Source organism: Anomalospiza imberbis, chromosome 1 (assembly GCF_031753505.1).
Source record: "Anomalospiza imberbis isolate Cuckoo-Finch-1a 21T00152 chromosome 1, ASM3175350v1, whole genome shotgun sequence".
Taxonomy (NCBI): Eukaryota; Metazoa; Chordata; class Aves; order Passeriformes; family Viduidae; genus Anomalospiza; species Anomalospiza imberbis.
In genome coordinates this window covers 88,396,448-88,415,640 of record NC_089681.1, presented here as the reverse complement: position 1 = coordinate 88,415,640, position 19,193 = coordinate 88,396,448, and the positions used below count along the sequence as shown (strand labels likewise).

At 40.2% G+C, this 19,193-nt stretch overlaps 1 protein-coding gene across 1 annotated transcript in view; it reads right to left on the bottom strand.

The window, feature by feature from the left end:
* Positions 1-393: 393 nt before the first annotated feature.
* Positions 394-19,193, bottom strand: part of HIVEP1 (HIVEP zinc finger 1) — a 77,019-nt gene continuing 58,219 nt past the window's right edge. The window contains 4 exon segments of the mRNA XM_068186231.1: positions 394-2,112; positions 5,007-5,524; positions 16,117-16,221; positions 18,230-18,405. Of these exon segments, the coding sequence (XP_068042332.1) occupies positions 967-2,112; positions 5,007-5,524; positions 16,117-16,221; positions 18,230-18,405 (1,945 nt within the window). The 3' untranslated portion in view covers positions 394-966.

Here is a 19,193-nt window from a genome sequence, read left to right as displayed (position 1 = left end):
TTTCTTGTGTAACATTTTAATGTCAGTAAAAAGTGGTTTTATAGTTCAAGATTACAAATAAAAAAATATTTAATTGTGACCCTTTTGCCATTTTCCCTCAGGCAAATCTTCAAATTTAGTTAGGAAAAAAACACAAGGTGGCTTGGATACTTCCTCTATGGAAAGCTGAGGGACTTCCTCCCCACTCTGCAATTGCTGGATATTTTGAAATGGAAGATTTTACTCCAAGTAAAGACCAATGAGTTACTCTCTCTCCCATGGCAGGTGACCACAGGGGCTTTTACCACCACCAGATCCTTTCAAGCTGAACCAGCTGGAAGGGCACTGAAAGGAATGAGTCAAGCACCTCTCTAGCTACCGGACTGCATCAAGAAGGCACAACATAAGCAATGGTAAAGTCAGTAAACAAAATTTTACTGTAATATTTTGTAACACAGATACTGTATTTCTCTTTGAAGTGTAAAGCTACCGTCTTACACAAGAAAGATGGACAGACCCTTTTCCAAGACTAATATGGATACAATAAATATGGAGTTTTACATACTAGATCTGTACACAGAAACTTTGTCCCACAGCCATAAAAATTTACATTTAACAGTGCAACATATAATTTAATCCTTTATTTATCTGACATAGGATGTTTTCTTACTAAACACAAGCAACTACCTGGTTTTAATATACATATTTTATATATATATTTTTATATATATATATTCAACAATCTGTACAGGTTTCTAAACATGAAACTCCAAAAAGGCACAATCGTCTATACAACATGTACAAAAATGGCTGGAGCTGACAAGAAACAACAATTATTGGTCAAGAGTTCATGATTGCACGAAGATTAGTAATGGGTTTGTGTCAGAAAAATGTGCTTTAAGGAAAGGAAGGTTTGCAAAGAAACCTGCAAGTGTTATAAAAAAACCCAAAAAACTCTAAAAATAAAAACACAATGAAAAACGAAAACTAGGTTGCTATTACAAGTCTATCCTCATCGTCACTGCTGCCATCACTAAACTGCACCGTGTTTTGCCGCTGGGGCGGGGCGGCTGGCCTGGGTACCTGTCTGTCCGGGGTGACAGTTCGGTGGACTGGGGACTTGGTTAATGTGTTGGGATTCACCTTGGAGCGGGGCTCTGCCAGGGCAGCCCTCTTCACCTGGAGGGCAGGGGGGTCACGCTTTGGCTTGCTGGGGTTCGCGAGGTCAGTCTTTTCAGGATCAGCTTTCCCGGGACCAACGGGGTTGGTCACTGGGGTGGGCTCAGGATGACTCTTCCCGCCGTACCGCTGGCTGCCAGCCACTGCCTGAGGAGAAGCATCCCGCCCGGCCTGGCCAGCCTCGGCCATGGGGAAGCCAACAGGAGATGGCTCCAGCTGGACCTCGCTGGCTTTGGAGCCTGCGGTGAGTGCCTCGGAGGCTCCGTGCCCCTTGGCGCTGGCGGGGCTGACGGAGGGGATAAGGGTCGGCAGGGCGATGTTCAGGATCTGCAGGCCAGGAAGGTGTCCCTGTGGGCTGGGGGTGCCCTGCGGGGCCGCACCAGCCGTCAGCACCTGGAGGCCCACAGCGTTGAGGGTAATTCCCGGAGGGCGTATCTGTGGGGCGATGTTGGTGTTTGCCAGGCCTAGGATGTTCACTGTCTCCATGCCCAGCGGCGGCAGAGGCTGCAGGCTGGGTGTGCCGAGCCCCTGAATGCCCGGCACGCTCACCTGGCCGATGGGAATGCATGGCACCACGCTGTTCACCTCGGCGACTCCCACAGGATTCGTGGTAGTGCTGGCGGCCGTGCCACCTGTCTCACCAAGGGCGCTGGTAGTTCTGTGAATCACGCTCACAGCTGGGATTGTGAGCTGCACTGGCCCTGCCTGGATGGGAACAAAGGTGGAGTAGGTGGCCAGGCCAGCAGGTACCACCTGGATGCCCCCGACTGGCACCATGCCGTAGGGAGCCTTGGCTTGCCGCTGCGAGTGCAGGGGCAGGTGGCTGAAGAGGTGAGTCTGGGGAGCTCTTGGCTCGGCAGCCGACTTCTCCGGGATTTCGGTGTAGGGTGATGGCGCTGTCGTCGGCATGCTGTGGTCTGCCAGCGAGGACGGGGAGCTAATGGAGGGCGTGCTCTGGGAGAGAACAACACAGGCGTGTTAATGTTGCAGCCACCGCTGCCCTTCAGCAACATGAAAACACGAGGGAGATGGAAGTGCTTCCCATGCCCCCTTTTAAGAAAGAACAACAAAAAAATGGTTCACAGTATATAGTGCTCAGCTTAAACAATGAACTGATTTCCTTTCTTTCTTTTTCCACCTTCTTCCTCACCCACTAATTGCATTTCCCTCTCCTAATTACCCTTGCCTAATTTCTCTCAAACACGAGTGCTCAAAAACATTGCGGAGTATCTTTTGTACGTGTGTTTTAAGTGGCGAGAAGACTTTGGAGAACTGTTTTATGTGGAAATCACCTCAGGCAAGAAGGTTAAATAAGCATAAGCTGACATTTTTGATGCACTGGGATCCTCTCCTGAAGGCATTACAGCCTCCAGCAGGCAGAGGCAGCAACACAGCACATTTGTCATAGGTGCTTCTAATGTGACAGACAGGGTAGGCAATGACAGGAGATGGCTGACAACTACAGCTTCTGCAGAGGTGGAGGTGATGGGTGGATACGGGAGTGAGATGTGGGATCCACATCCATTGCTGCCTCAGCTCACTGTGATTTATTTGGTGCACACACCTGTATTTATAATGCTATTATTATCCTCCCTTTTCTTCTCCTACAGCCTATTACTGACCAAGGCTTGCAACTCCTTTCCTAGAATCTCCTAAAATGAGTGGTCTGAAAGTGCAATTGTGATCTCATGGTTATAGTTTCATTTTTGGCACATTCATCACACGCGCGCGCACACACACACACACACACACACACACACACACACAGTGGTGCAACCTTACTTAGTTTTTACAGTCCTGACTCTCAAAAATTTTCTAGAGCGGGCAAAAAACTCAAAACCAGACAGAAATGCTTTTGAAATCTGCTCATAGAAAATGTATTGGCAAAGGGAGAATGTGATTTACTGGCTATGCAGTGTATGCAGTGCCATTCTGTCTAAATGAGAAGATGGGTGGGAGAAAGAAGTCAACATATTTCTCAGAACTGACACCTCACAAGATATCCTGATAAACTGGTATGGATGCTTTCGAAGGAACGTACAACAACCTTCCTGAGCTATGCGGACTCCTTTTCTTGAGTGCAAGAACTGGGATCCACAGCCATTCACAACAGGAACAGACTGTAGATTAACCACTGGAGAGATAAGGCTGATACTTCTTTTGATCTGGGAAAGGAAAAGAAAATCTGGAAAGGAATTACTTCCTCGTATTACTTACATTCCTTCTTTTTTTTTTAATATATTAATGTAGGCAATTATTAACGCTATGTAAATGAATACCGTTCAACATTTTTAATTGCATGAATATTTCCTTGAGGCTTCAGTGGTTCCATTTAATGAGGGAGTACACTCAGTTAAATGTCCTTCTGGTATCCACTGGCAACAACGGAACCTAAACTCCAAATACTAGGACCCTTCCCATTTTATGGCAGGCATACACAGCAATCAGAGACCACTTCATTTTATTCTCTGTCATACTACAAACTCGCTCCAATTTACATTTGGCACATGAACTCACAGTTCCTACAAGCAGGGATGAACCTGTGTCAAACAATACAATTGAGCAGTGACTGTTTCTCCATGTCAACAGTTTGCTATCTCAAACTGTGTAAAAAATAAATCTAGTAGTGTAAATTTTCAAAGAAAAAACCAAGCCACTAAATACTTAAAACAGATTTAAATTTTTACTTTTTATGCTTTTGAAAATTTTCTGCTACATTTTTTTCAGTAACTACATGCAGTTAGGTTTAGGCTTGGGCTTGATTATCTCAAGATTTTTTCCCCAACCTAAATGATTAATTGGTTCTATATAATATTCCTAAATATTACATTCATCATGGAGAAGGCAGTGCTTTGATTACCCCTTTAATTAAACTATTGTGCATCTCTTTTTTTTTTTTTTTTGAGCATTGCTCTAAAAAGCTCAAATGCCTTCATGGTCTGTAGCAAGAATTAAAAATTCCAAAAGCTATCTTTAGGGTCAGTATGGTGACTTCTACCATCCCCATCACAGTCCATTAAAGCCACTGCTGAACTGAAAAAGGCTCAGCACCTGCCACTTCCCTCTGTGATTTCATGGGCACAGTTTTAAAAAACCACAATTGCCAAAATTACTGAATGCTCCCACAGACCTGCACAGACTGACCTCATTTTTCTGCACACTGCTTTGAAAATCCACATGTCTGACACGTGCATGGGCAAAATACATCCTTTTCTGATTAAAATCTTCTTTCAGCTTGGACAAAAGCTGAGAGCACTGGGAGCTCAGGTCTCAGTCCTGTGTTCATCTCTCCTTTTGTTATTGTGCGAAGGGCAATCTCCTAGTTTCCTTGAACATCTGGTGCTCTTTCTAATTCTACTATTAAGCATATTTGGAGGATAAACAATTGCACCTTTTTTTTAAGTGATAAGGCAAAAAACTTTGGGGTGAGATTAATTTCCCTTTGGAATTACCAAGGATTGTATCATCATATTTCAGAGTGAAATGATTGCTGAATTCTATCACTTTCCCCTGAAAACATAACCGCCACCATATGTTCATTTCACGTATTTGTTATTTCCTTCTGATTTGTAATACAATCTATTAGCTCCAAACATCAGCTGAAATGACCATATTACAATTATACCTTTCAGGAAGAATACGACCAAATTTAAGAATTTGAAAAGCAATGCTCCTTGTGTCTACAGTCCTATATATTTGTGCTTGGACTAATTTTAACTCTTCTGAAAGACTCATCACCAAGAATGAAGGGAAAGACAAACATTTTATTCTTTGAAAAATCTCCAAAAAGACCTTTTTAGAAGGAGGACTTAAAATCCCACTCTCTCCCTGGTTTTAGACACTCCTACCTTTGTAAGAGCTGCAGTTGATATTAAGGAGTGGCCCAAGGCTGTATCTGGATCAGGGTAATCCACAGACATCTGGCGACCTGGAGATGCAGGAGCAATGTCCGTCAGCGCCACATCAGCACCACAGGGACCCACTCCTCTCTCCTGGGCTTTGTCCTCATGTGCTTCCTGATGGGTGGACTCTGCTGGTGACCTGGAAGTCCTGCTGACTGACTGCATTGTGCTAAGGACAGTCATCTTGGTCAGCAGCGCTTTTGGGAGACCATCCATCGAGTCCGTGTGCATCCCAATGAAGCAGTCTGGAAGCCTGATGTCATCATCGGTGCTGGCAGCATCCTGCAGGCCATGGCGAGAGGGGTGGTGCTGGGGGCTGGCCGTCACCGAGGGCGTGGTGGATAGCACTGACTCAGCCTGGCTGTCTTCATCATCGTCCTCATTGTCATTTTCATCTTCATCACCACCATCAGACTCCTCCACGTCATATCCTGACCGGTCATAGCCAAATCTTTGCTTCTCACCTGCAAAAGTGGGGAAAAGTAGAAGTTAAGACAATGAAGGCCCTGGACTGACTGAGAAGGAAACAGGAGTGAACAACTAAAACCACCAAAAAACCACATGGCACATGTATTTTCCATTCACACCCCTCTGCATCAAAGCAACAGGGAAGACTTGCATTTTGGTTTTTATTTTCCAGCTTACATATTTAACTGTACAGCTACATAATCTTGCATCTTCTGTTTCTATATTGCTTTTAACCTTCTGAATTTGGCCATTTTCCTCCATGCCATTTGTAACCATTTGCTCAAAGTCACCCTTCACTCTTCTGCTCGGGGAGCAGCGAGCAGATTCCCAGTTCATTAGGTTCCCAGTGCTGACATGTGGGGCTGGTCTGTCAACCTTAGTAGTGGGATATTCTCTGGATGGCTCTGACTCATAAGTGGGTGTCCTTGTACCTAATATGAATCACGGCTGCAAAGGTTTTTGAAGGATGCAAACAGAAAGACTGGAGGCTGTTAGTCAAGAATCTGTCTTGTTAACAGGCAAGAGACCAAAATTAGACCTTACTAGATTTCTTCACTTCATTGACGTTTTGAAAAGTTTATTAAAAAATTACCCGAGATGTCCTAGGAGCCAAGAAAGCATTAATTGTATCAAAACTTACTTATGAATCTTTGTTTGATAAAAAAGCCCTCCTTACAGCCAAACCTCTGTCTAGGGGTAAATTTCTCTACAAAATACAGTTCTACTGCAGCTTTTCACCTTCTTTTGTATCTAACTTGGAAAGAGAGTCATCTTTAGTAAAGCGACAGAAAATCCCATCTGCTATGTCTGATTCTAAGCCAGACTGTCTGGGATCATATTTTATAAAAGACAAAATGCTTTGAATACATTAATATTTTGTATTTGATTAAAGGTCTGTCTGTTGAGCTGTCCAAAAAAAAAAAATATCTGCATAAAAATAATTTGGCTCTGTAAAACCAAAGATGTCTGGTTAGATAAAATCTCAAAGATGCTGTTCTAGGGAAATCTACACAACAACTTATCATCAAAATGAACAATTCTGAAAAAAATCAGACCCTTAAAAGAATTTGAATATACTTCAGGCTGCTAAGTTACCAAAATCAAAACAAACATTTTGAACTCCAGATAAAATAAATTAGTTAACTGAGCTACCTTTCAGTAAGTTACCCATCATATGGTTTCAAATGAGCAATGCAATTGGGAACTAATAGCTTCTTTAAAAAAATCCATCTGTAATGACTTTCCCCCTCTTTGCCTACACAATAATTTGTACATTAGCTAAATATGGAAATTAGAGTTCCTACATTTACTACAGCAGACACGAACATGTTAGACATGTTATTAAAAATACCCCAAATCCTCTAGGTCATTGGAATGATCCTAAAAAAAATATTTATCAGAATTTTAAATAGTCTTAATTTATAATTCTCATCCACAGACAAAGCTGTTAAAAATAGAAAATACATTTTGATGGAAAAACTAATTCATTAACTACCATTCCAAAATTATTGCAAGTATGATTGTTAAAAATATTATTAACAATAACATGTGGATTGGCTAAATGTTTTTGGTATTTTTTCTCTATAATTCTGTCATTTCTATTCTTCATATAAACAGTGTTTTTTCAGTAACTTGCAAAGCAAACATATCTAAAATGTTAGAACATCTACATATGTCTGATTTCTGAATGGAAACAACTACCTCTGCCTTCAATACCAACAACAACCTGGGAGGGTCCCAGCACCCTGAACTGGAGGACTATGGCTGTGAGAATGATAAACTCCCAGTCGACTCTGAAGTTGTGTGGGAACTGCTGATCCAGCTGGATGCCTAAAGTCTATGGGGTCTGGTGGGATTCATCTGAGAATACTTAAAGAGTGCTGATGCCATTGCAAGGCCTGTCTCCATTTTTGAGCAGTCCTGGGAATCTGGAGAGGTCCTTGCTGACTGGAAGCTGGCTAACATCCCAGTTTTCAAGAAGGGCAAGAAAGAGGACCCCAGAAACTACAGACCAGTCAGTCTCATTTCTGTGCCTGGTAAAGTTATGGAGAGGATTATCCCAGGAGGTATTGAAAAACATCTGGATGACAACACAACCAGTAGTCACAGCCAGCACAGCTTCAGGGGAGGATAGTCCTGCTTATTAAACCTGATTTCCTTGTATGGCAAGGTAACCCACGCAGTTGACCAAGGGAAGCCAGTTGTTATAACCTTTCTGGATTTTAGTAAATATTTTGATAGTATCTCTCACAGAATCCTCTGGCCTAAAATGTCCAGCCTACAGCTGGACAAACAACACATCACGTGATGGGTGAACAAATGGCTCACAGGTCAGGCACAAAGGGTTACAGTGAAGGGAGTGACATCAGATTGGTGACCTGTCACTAGCAGGGTTCTACAGGGCCCCATCCTTGGCCCTGTGCTCTTCAAAATCTTCATAAATTACTAGGATGCAGGACTGGAAGGGACACTGAGCAAGTTCACAGATGATACAAAACTGAGAGGAGTTGTTGGCTCCTTTAAAGGCAGAGAGTGCCTGCAGAGAGACAAATTAGAGATGGGCAATCCCCAGCTATGTGAAATTCAACAAGGGAAAGTTCTGGATTCTGCACCTTGGACGGAACAACCCTGGATGTACAGACAGACTGGGGAATGAGAGGCTGGAAAGCAGCCCCATGGAAAGGGCCCTGGGGGTCCTGGTCAGTGGCAAGTTGAACATGAGTCAGCAGTGCTCTGGCAGCCAGGAGGGCCAAGCCTGTCCTGCGGGGCATCAGGCACAGCATGGCCAGCTGGGCAAGGGAGGGCATTGTCCTGCTCTGCTCTGAGCTGGGGCGGCCTCACCTCGAGTGCTGGGGGCAGTTTTGGGTGCCACAATATGAAAAAGATATCAAGCTGTTAGAGAGCATCCAAAGGAGGGTAACAAAAATGGTGAGGGGCCTTGAGGGGAAGCCTTACAAGGAGAGACTGAGGTAACTTGGTCTGTTCAGCCTGGAGAAGAGGAAACTGAGGGGAAACCTTACTGCAGGCTACAACTTCCTTGTGAGAAGAGGGACAGATACTGATCTCTTCCCTCTGGTGACCAGTGACAGGACCCAAGGGAATGGACTGAAGTTGAGTCAGGGGAGATTTGGGTTGGGTATTAGAAAAAGATTCTTCACTCAGAGGGTGGTTGGGCACTGGAACAGGCTCTACAGGGAAGTGGTCACAGGACCAAACCTGAAAGAGTACAAGAAGCATTTGGACAGTGCTCTCAGACACATGGTGTGACTCCTGGGGATGGTGCTGTGCAGGGCTAAGAGCTGGACTGCAATGATCCTTGTGGGTCACTTCAACTCTGAATATTCTGTAATTTCCTCAATGCCTCTGTAACAGATATTGAAGACTTCTCCATGTGTCATATCTAAAGAGTGACCTACAGGTTTCCTGCAACTCTTTAAATAATGCAGGGTGCAGTGCAAAGTCTTGGAATTCACTCTGGACTCCCTCTTAAATTCAGTCTCTTTACCAATGTCACATAACTGTTCTCTATGAAATCCTACTGATTCTTGTAGTTTTTTCTCCCTCTCTCCACATGATTCACATTTTCTATGAAAGCTGATGTCAATCATGAATGACTGTTTCTACTGGCAGGAGGAACTACCTGAAGTGATTAAACTGACTTGCTGCATTTGTAAAGCAAGGAAAACATATGTGCAAACAATGATTTAGAAGAAACTATCTTCTTTCAAATCAACATTTAAAAATACTACTGGATTTACCAGCAAATGCTGCTTATGTAGGAATTTTCTGCATACATCCCAGCTTTCCACAACAAAGTTATGGAAAGAGAAAGGGAAACTCTGTGTGGAACACAGATTCCTTACATGCAGGACTCCATGGGGTATCATTTCCCTCTATTGTTTCTCTGTTTACCTCCACCCTTTGTGCATTTGCCAGCTTCTATTTGAGTGTGGTTTTACCTAGAGCCAGAGCCTGCAGTGTAGGCGAGGTGACAGCGATGAATGTGGTTCCCTTACTCCCACACTGCTTTGCAACATCAGATGAGTAAAAAATAAGATTCCTGACTTGCTTGTTCTGGCAATGCACAAAGGAATGCTTTGCTCTGGCTTTTATACCTGCATGCACATTTGCTGAAACAAAAGGTGTCCAGGCTTTTCCAATCAGTGATCATCACTGTGGAGTTACAAGAGGACCTCATGCTAGAGTTTTAAGCCACAGAAGACCCAGGCAGGGTTATGGCTCTCCTCTGAAGGAGGCATCGGGCTGAGGCTATGACCACTCCTTGTGGTGGAAGATTCTCTTCCAAGCAGTGTCTTTTTAACTAAGCAGTAAGTCCCATTCTGGTAATTGTACACTGCCTACTAAAGTTCCCTGGCAGTTTTAATTGGGGAAAAATTAATTCTTCGCTTCCTATCTTGAACTATGCACAATTATAACCATATGCTTATGTAGCTGATATACATATATATATATATATATATATATATATATATACACACATACATACATATAACTAGAACTGACTCAATTTCCAGAGGGAACAAAATTACTTCTGTGTTTAACTTTGTATGAGGTTGTAAAATGGTGTATGGTATTTTCGAATGAAGGATGTATCATAAATTTAAAGGCTCCTAACATACGGAGAAATGGCTTTTGGCATGAAAGTTCAGTTTCTTTTTTTAGAAAGAAACCAGGAAAAAAGTTTAACACTATTAAGTGAAGGCTTATGAAAGCTACTTCTCTTTCGAATTTGTAATACAACTCTCACCATTTTAACAGATAAACTGTTCAAGACAGCCTCAATTTTTTACAAAGAGTCTTTTTGGAAGAGTAGGTGATGCCTTTCATCCTCTATCAACTGCTGCAATCTCTTCTTTTAAATTCTTAGAAAGCCTCTTTCTTCTTCCTGGACTTCACAGTAAGTGAATTTTACAGACCTGAACTCTGCAGAAATTAGGAACAGCTGGAAATAAAGGCTTAATAGAAACATGGACAAAACTTTTGATTGGGGGTTTTGTTTATATGCCAGCTACAATTATTTTTAAGAAAACTGAATTTTTTATCCTATGTATTGAAGTGTCTACAAATCATAGACAAAAGTACCTTAGTCCTTCATTTATTTTGCTGTCAGTCCTCAGCTGGTCAGCTCTGTACTGTGTTTATGTTGGTGGTGAGCTTGTTGGACAAGACTCTGTTATAGTGACATTTTACCCCAGAGCAGAAAAGAAAGAACTCCAAGTTCTTTAGCACAATAGCACTAGCTGGAATTATCAGCATCCTAACATGTCCATTTGTGAAGTGCCTGGGCTGGTAAGTCCACATACTGCTATTTCCAGCTGGGATGCTATGAATTAGGTAATTGAAATATGTCTCCTTATGTACATTGAAGTTTTTAATTTTATTAGAAGTTTTTCCTATGGAAATCCTTACCGTACAAGGTTTTAACAACAGCCGTCTAATTATCATCATACTGCAAAGTACTAAAATAAAGGTTCTTCAGAACCTCAACTTACAGCTTTTAATTTTAATTGCAGTATCATTGCCACATGACCTGACTTACTGAAGACCTGTTACAGATTCAGCAATTTCTGCACCAAATGCAGTGATGAAGTTCAAAAGCTTGTAACTTAGTCATATTTATAACTTAATCATCTTAAGTATGTTGTCACATAAAGAGCAAAATGTTAATTTTCATTCTTTTAGTGGCAGGAAGACAAGAATAGTTTGAAAATACAAGTCTGGACTGCTCAGTTTTAAAGATTACTAAGGACATGTGCAGTTATGTAGATAACTATATGACTGCCATTAGCTCTCCTTATGCAGATTAAAGACATAGCTTACTAAGTAGCTATTCACTATCTATTAGCATCTAAATCTAAATTTATTACATTTATTGGCTTTTAGCACCTGACTAACACAAAGCAGAGTTTACTATCTCAGGCTCTGGAAGTATCTTCAGTTATGGACTGGCATTTACATAAAAACATTTAAATATAATGCATCCATTCTACAGTCCATATATTCTCCATCAAACTCAAGAAAAAATGTAGACTATGGCAAGAAAGACAGAAGTATTTTTCAGCATGTCATTATATGATCATAAATCAGAAAGTGGCATGCATAAATCTGCATGCCATCAATTCACTCCATTCTTCTACACAATTACAACTTAGGCTTGCCTTTCACCTGCTGTATTAGACTTGCAATAGATCCTTCCACAACCATTCACACAAATTTAAAGAGTGGTAAAATACCATTAAACAATGCCAGCATCTGTACCCAACCCTGCTGTCCTGTCATTCTAAGCCTGTCCATAGGCTTCAATTATCTGATTTCAGTCTTGCTTCAGCTACTGTCCACTGCTCATCACCCTCTAACAGGACTCACAGTGACATCTACTGGGTTAAGTTCAGACTGGTCATTATCAGGGCTCTTCAAAAATGGGAAGAAGAAAATCTGTGGGCTTTTGACTTTCATTCCTTAGACAACAGAAAGTCATGAAGTGAACTACACCAAAAAGTAAGAGCAACTTCTGCTTAAAGAGATTATTTACACCTAAACCTTCTTAAGTAATTTGTATATTGTAAATCAAACCTAGCACTACATAGTCTAATATCAAGCTGTGGGCATAGAGCTCCAGCATGTACTAGATGCCTAATGTACATCTAGTTGAAGAACAGACACTGATATTAACAAAAAAAGTTTAAAATAATTATTGTAAACTACACAGAATCAGCCTTCCATTCTCTTTGTAAAAGAAGGATATTATTGCAAGGATTTTCATTTATTTTTCTCTTCTTAAATGCAGATTCAGTGACAATAGACTGAGTCATGATTAAGCTAATGAAGAGCCATTGAAACTCACTTAAAATCTACTGTCAGTAACATATAGCTAATTAACTTAGAACTGTGGTAATAATACTGCAGAAATTGGAAGTATTTTCTTTATGTGTGTGGGTGTAGGTATTTATAAATATGTATCTGAAACTTACAGTTAGGTCTTTTTACTGGTAAAGTAATGAATATTTTGGGATAGAATTTTTGCACAGAAACCCCTTAAATGTTCTGCCCATCTACTGATTCCATTATCAAGAAATTCTCTTGTGCAAGTTTACTCAGACATACCAATACCATTCATACATTAGCTTATTACAAGTTCAAAGTTTTTAACTGTTGTAATTTGAACACATATTATTGTTGTTTTTAAGACTAGATAGCAAAATGTTGTGTGAGCAAGCCAAAGAGGATATCCCCAGTTGCAGTCTGTCACACTAAACAGTTCACCTCCTCTGACAATTTAATTCAGATATTAACATTCCTCACATTGTAACCCTGTATTTTGGTGACAAGAACATTCCACAGAGCAGAAGATGAAAGATAAATGGATGAGGGAATAGTTTTGAATACAAAAACCCAGGCCAGAAAGTATTTACTAATACCCAAATGATGACAAGTCCAAATACAAAGAATGCTATGTTAAAAGCTCTGATCACATACAGTCTCAGACAGCTAGAGAGCATCTTTCTTTTTTCCCCGAGACACCACAGCACAACAAAATTTCAGCTTCTCAGATTACTGAAAAAACAGACTCTGTGTGTGTGTGTCTGCCTGTGCTCAGGATTGTGCATGAGTTTGCACTCCTGGTTCAGTCTCCATCCATTTAATCTGTACTGCTGTTGGTCACAGCTGGCTTCTCATATGAATCTAAAGAATTGTATATTGAAATAACTGTGATCACCCAGACTTAAAAAAAAAAAAAAAAAAAAAAGCTACAAAGGACTGGAACCAGCAAAGTCCTTTGGTGGCTTTCTTAAATTTCTGGGTAAATTCTCTAATTCAAAGTGGAATTCTAGTGGAAGGCATACAGCTTAGTTATTTTAAGCAAAGGTGCAGACATTTCTATTACCATAAGAATAATCAGTATTCCAAATGTTCAGATAATGAATTAGGTGGAGACAGACAGATAGACAGACAGACATTTTACAGGTCAGGAAACAGGCCAATTTCACACAGTCTTCAGGAAGAAGTTTTTTTTCTGAGGTCATAATTATTTCGTATCAGATTTTCTGCACCTTTCTCTACTGCTTCTCACGTTGCCTTCCAGCTGAGGAAAGCAATGGGAGTAGACATACCACTCTCTAAAAGACAGAATATTTTTAACAACCAAACCCCAAAAATGTAGGCATTTGAAGATGCTGGTTTTTAAAACATCTGAAGGATATGTGGCACAACTGTGCCAGCAATGCATGCCAGAGGGAGGAGGGGTGGAAGCGCCAAAGATGTAACACCACAAGTGCAGCTCAGTACCCACGGCCCATCACACACGGTCCTTTGTGGGTGACGTGTTGCTGCCAGGGCTGTCCCTGGAGCCCAGACCTGGCACGACGGGTGCTGGCCCCAGTGTGAGCTCTGCTGCTCTGCCCTGAGGAAAGAAAGGGCAGCCAAAGAGGTGGTTGAAGCTGATTCAAGCGCTTCCTAAAATTAGCATGTTCAGGATTTCAGAGAGGGCAACTGAACCACACACCAAAAAATACGTACACAAATACATCACACTTTTTTCCCCTCCTGATTCTACCTTAAAAATAAGCTGACAAGAAAGATTCTGAATTATCATGAGAAAAACCTTCACGGTTGGCCCGGTGAGCAGATGGATGAAATCACATTTTTGAAGTGTAGGGTTGCTTACTAAATTTCCATGGATAATTGTAAAGGCCCTGTGCTCTGCAGCAACTGGAGATGCCGGACTGGTTTGGCTGAAGCAAATGCACCTTTATCAGAGGTTTAATTACCCTGATTCTTGGATAGGTTTCTAGTGCTGAACTTTGTGCTGCACTGATGGTTTTGCTATGGGTACCTGAGACAGATCCTTTGGAAAAGGTAGGGGTTTTTTTTTCCAAAATAGAGTATTTCATTTATTAGTAATTACCGTGCTGAGCAAAGAACATATTTTAGGGCATATATAATATACTATGGTCAAACATGCCTGTACATGATATGTAAAAAGGGAAAGCCTCTCTCTTTCTTAACTAAATAGTCTTGAGGTCAAAGGAAAGCATTCTTTCAACAAAGGTTTGAAGTGGCTTCCTTCAACCCTGTGTTACTGAACATTCAGTTAACATTTGAAACATTTCCCATTGCATTGTAATCACAAATGCAACTTTTGATGCATGCAATTTGGAATATCAATTTATCAATCAATAAAATGTTTTCAGTTCCTAGTAAATGGTAATATCTGTTCACCTGTAGTTTATGAAACTCATAAAAATGTCCAATGCTACAGAACATTGCTTAAACAGTGACAATTTTTCTGTCATGTGAGGACTGAAATTATTAATAAAAATTGTTCCTCTGTAATAAAAAAGACAGTAATTTGTTCTGCTGCTTATCTTCTGTTTTATTTATCTGGTTCCTCAAACTGTGAAGGGAGACATATATTTTCCTTATTAAAAAAAGAGTATATTGAAAAATGCAGGTTTCTTTCTACCTAGTGCACTACTGAATCACAGCAGCTGAGTCATATTCCCAGCATTATTTAGAATTAGATTCAAGATGATTCGCTTATTCTGCCAGTGGTTGTCATATGGAAGCAAGTGCATTCATCTTTCTTTTCCCTTACAGCTTAAATAAAGACCCCTACTGCTTTCTTCTCTCCAAGCCTCAACCACAATCTAATAAACTATTCCACTGGAGGGAGAAAAATACACCAAAGCAAGGCAACAGGACTCATCTCCCCACAGAGGAATGTGAGGCAGGGAAAAATGCCATCATTGCACTGAGACATGCCAAAATCCCAAACAGTCCTAATGCACAATCCTGTTCTCCATCTCACTGGCTCTGGTGCAGGCACACCTTTCTTATCATGCCAAACAAGTCACTCATGAACCTGGTATGGCTCCCCTTTACTGTCCTTGGTCTCATCTCCTCGTCAGCAGAATCTTCTTGGGATTTGGGAAGTGCAGAATTCCATTTTTTTAGCAAATATATTCATTCTGAAAACATTCTCAACACTAATGAAGAAGTAGACCAGGTGAAGATGAATAATGTTTTTAATTTCTGCATGTTCTCTATCTGCAGATTTATCCCAATTATTTGTGAAGGAGGACAGAGTTCTATGCTGGAAGATGATTAACCTCCTTGCAAAGCACTCAGCAACATATTTGTGATTTGTGTGGCATGTTAGTGATTTAATTTCTATGAAATATGCATCCCGAAACTTGGACCATTTCATGCACAACTATTTTCAAAGAAGCACTACACTTGACTGCATTTTTTCCAGGCAAACAGCTGTTTTTCTGGTATTTTCAATCTTGTCATATTTATCTGTGAAAGTGATAAAGCTAAACTGCATAACACTTTGTGAAAAATTCAGCAGCAATTTATCCTTAGCATATGCTTGTCATTTCTTTCAGTGAAAAGTTTTTCCAGTGTTTCTGGCTCCCTTGGACTAGTTCTTAAGTTCTTAAGATTTTTATCTCTGTATCTTTTCCCTGTACAAGAATTAAAAAGCTTTGGAAAAGAAAGGGTAAGAAGCTGAGATGACAAAATAGACACAAAAAATCAGTAAAGAAAGAAGATTTTAATTTCTTACCAAATTCTTCTTCTCCATCTTGGTCATCTATTAAGCCTACTGAGACTCCCAAATCCATGCACTTCTTGCTATGTGCCTTTGACTTCATATGCTTTGTTAAATTTCCTTAAGAAAAAAAACCCAAAATTATCTGCTCTGTGAGTACACAAATGTCTACAGATATATGCTCAACGTGTCCATCTCTTCTTCAGCTACATTTATAACAATGTTATAATTTGATTTCACACTTGCTAGAACCTTGTCCCTCAATGCAAGCTGTCAAGGGCTGCAGCAGATTCACCATCCTGAATGCTACCAACATGCTGTCTACATTTCAGGAAGTCTTTTATTGAGATAAAATAGATGAGGATGGAAATTCTAAATTATGATGTATTTTGTACTGGTGTAAGAGATCGCTCCTTTGTTTAAGGGGTGATTCAAAGTCGTGTTGACAGAAAACTATCACGTGAAACTGAAGTTTGTATCTTGCAGCTCTTCCAGTATTTGATGAATTCTATTTTTAGTGTAAACATTTTCAATGCCAACTTAAGCAAACATGTTAATTTTTTTACAAATAAGAGCATGAACATACTTGATCTGAATCTCAAAAGTGAATGTGTAGCTGAGAGGCCCCACAGGCTGCTCTCCTCCTCTCCTTTAAAAATAAAATATGGTAAATATTAAGAAGAGTGGCTCAGATCTGTAAATGATGATATTTATGAAATGTATGTTACTAGAAGTAAGTGCCCACCTTAAACTTCACAAAAAAATGTTTCTTTGAGGTATTTAATTAGGAAAAATTAAACTATAATGCTGACTCTTCTATGGTTGTGGAGTACTTTATTTCTGCTTTGGAATGAAGGTGGTGATTCATCCCAAATGTTAAAATAATTGTTGCGAATATATTGACTCACAAAATAGCAAATTTTCCAGTTTTCGCACACTTCATGAAACTACTGGCTACACTGTCCTGTCATGAAGAGAGGCTTACCAAACATCAAACACCCAACTGTGTGACCCTACTGCCAGCAGCAATGGCACGAGCCAGGCACAGCAAATGCAGAAGAGGATATGCATACAAGTATTTGCTACAAGTGAAACCAGGGAGATGTTTACACGGGCAGAACTTAATTACCTGAACTTGGCCAGCACCCCTCCTCTGCAAAAACCATAATGAGAATTTACTGGGTTTGCACTCCAGCATTTCATTGTAAAGGCAATATGATGACCCAGCCTGTCAGGATGCAGTGATGAGTTTTGACACATCTGAAGCCTATTCATCCCACTTTGTGCAGCAATGTGTTATTTCTTGGAAGTTTTCAATCCAACTGCTGCATAGTCTCAAACCCATTAAAAACACAAATGTTCCTGAGGTTACAGCTTGGGGGGGGAATTGCTGCTAAATGATGTTCAAAGCCAAGAAAAAATTTACTGCTTTTTTTTTTTCCTGAAATTATTTTGGCTGTGAACTTCTCCTGTCTGTTTCACTTGAGTCCTGGATGTATCACTGTTTAATATATTGCCTGCATAAACTGGGATACACTTAAGTATCTAAAGTAATAAAAAGGCTTTAAAAAGTAGACATCCAGCTCTGGGTCTTAGAAGGTCAAGTGGAAAGCAAACCTTTGTCCTTCAAGAGTAAAAAAAAAAAAAAAAAAAAAAAAAAAAAAAAAAAAAAAAATTCAATACAGTGATTTATTAGAGGCAAATTTATTTCCTAGAGCAATTGGTTGAGTGCCAATACAAGTACAATATACATCCATCTCCTACCTCCAAAAGACACTGTAAGGGATTTAAAATTCTGTCCCATCTCTATCTAGGATGAGCAGCTAACCATCTCACTTGTCTTCACCTAACTTTCATCATACTCCCATGATTTCCCTCTTCCACTCCGATTTCTCACCCACTGTGGCATGCCAGATAGTTCATCATATGAAGATGTGATCATATGAAAAAATATATAGAAGACAAAGGACAAGCAGGAAATAAATTACTAGTATTTGAAGCATTAGATAATAAAATGCCACAGAGAGGGAACCTCTTTAGCTCATGAACAGCCAACTGATAGAAGAAAAGAACTGTACTTTAAAGTAGAAAGAAAAAAGGGAAAACATACCTTATAAAGTAGCCTTACCTTTAGTTTTGAAGGAAAAGTTGCAGTAATTGCAGTGGTAAGGACGGACATCGGTGTGTGTGCGAATGTGCTTCTTCAGCATGCTGGGTTTCTTGCAACGTATTCCACATTCCTCACAGATATATTTCCCTCTCCCTCTCCCTCTCACATACACATAGTCTTCATTTGACTTGTACCTAGTAACAGTACCATAAGAGTAAGGCAATCAGTTGTAATGGGAAAATGAGTCTGGCCAGAAACCCTCATCTACCAGAATTTTTAAAATAACTCATTAAATGAATATAAATAACTGACAAAACCAATCATGCTATTTTTCTGCTCACTCCTGTATGTATTTGTTAAATTAATATCTATATTTATCACTAGCTTATTCATAGACCTGTTAAGGAATAGCAGCTAATCTTTTTAAATAAAGGTACTGTTGCTACTAAACATTTAAAGATTTCAAATTTCCTCTTAGCAACACAGGAACATATCTTTTAAAGGTGTCTTGGAAGTAGGTTTGAGCACCTGCAGGTTTGAGGGAGCTTTAAAAGAGCATCTTTGAGGCTCTGCCTTATGCAGAAAAGGAGTAACATTAGTTATAATGATGAGAAAGTCTTTAAAATTCCCTATCAATGTCCTCTGGACTCAGCCTATGGGGACTGTCTCTAGATGGAAAAAGTAATTTGTATTCAATTATGCCCTTCATATTTCCACTCAAGGATGCCAAATGTTGTGTTAAGCTTTTGTGACCTGGACCTTGCAATGTCTGGATCTGAGCAGAGACACAACAGTATTTTACCTGGGCAGCTGGTAATGATTTAACTGCTGGCCTAGACTAGATTCAAACTGGGAACCAGTAACTAAAGCCCTACAGCTGACCATTGAAATTACTCAAATATGCCTATTTGTGCTACAAAATTTTACAGGTGACACTGGCACTTTTCTATTTAAAAATCTGTTTTATAAGATGTTGTACATA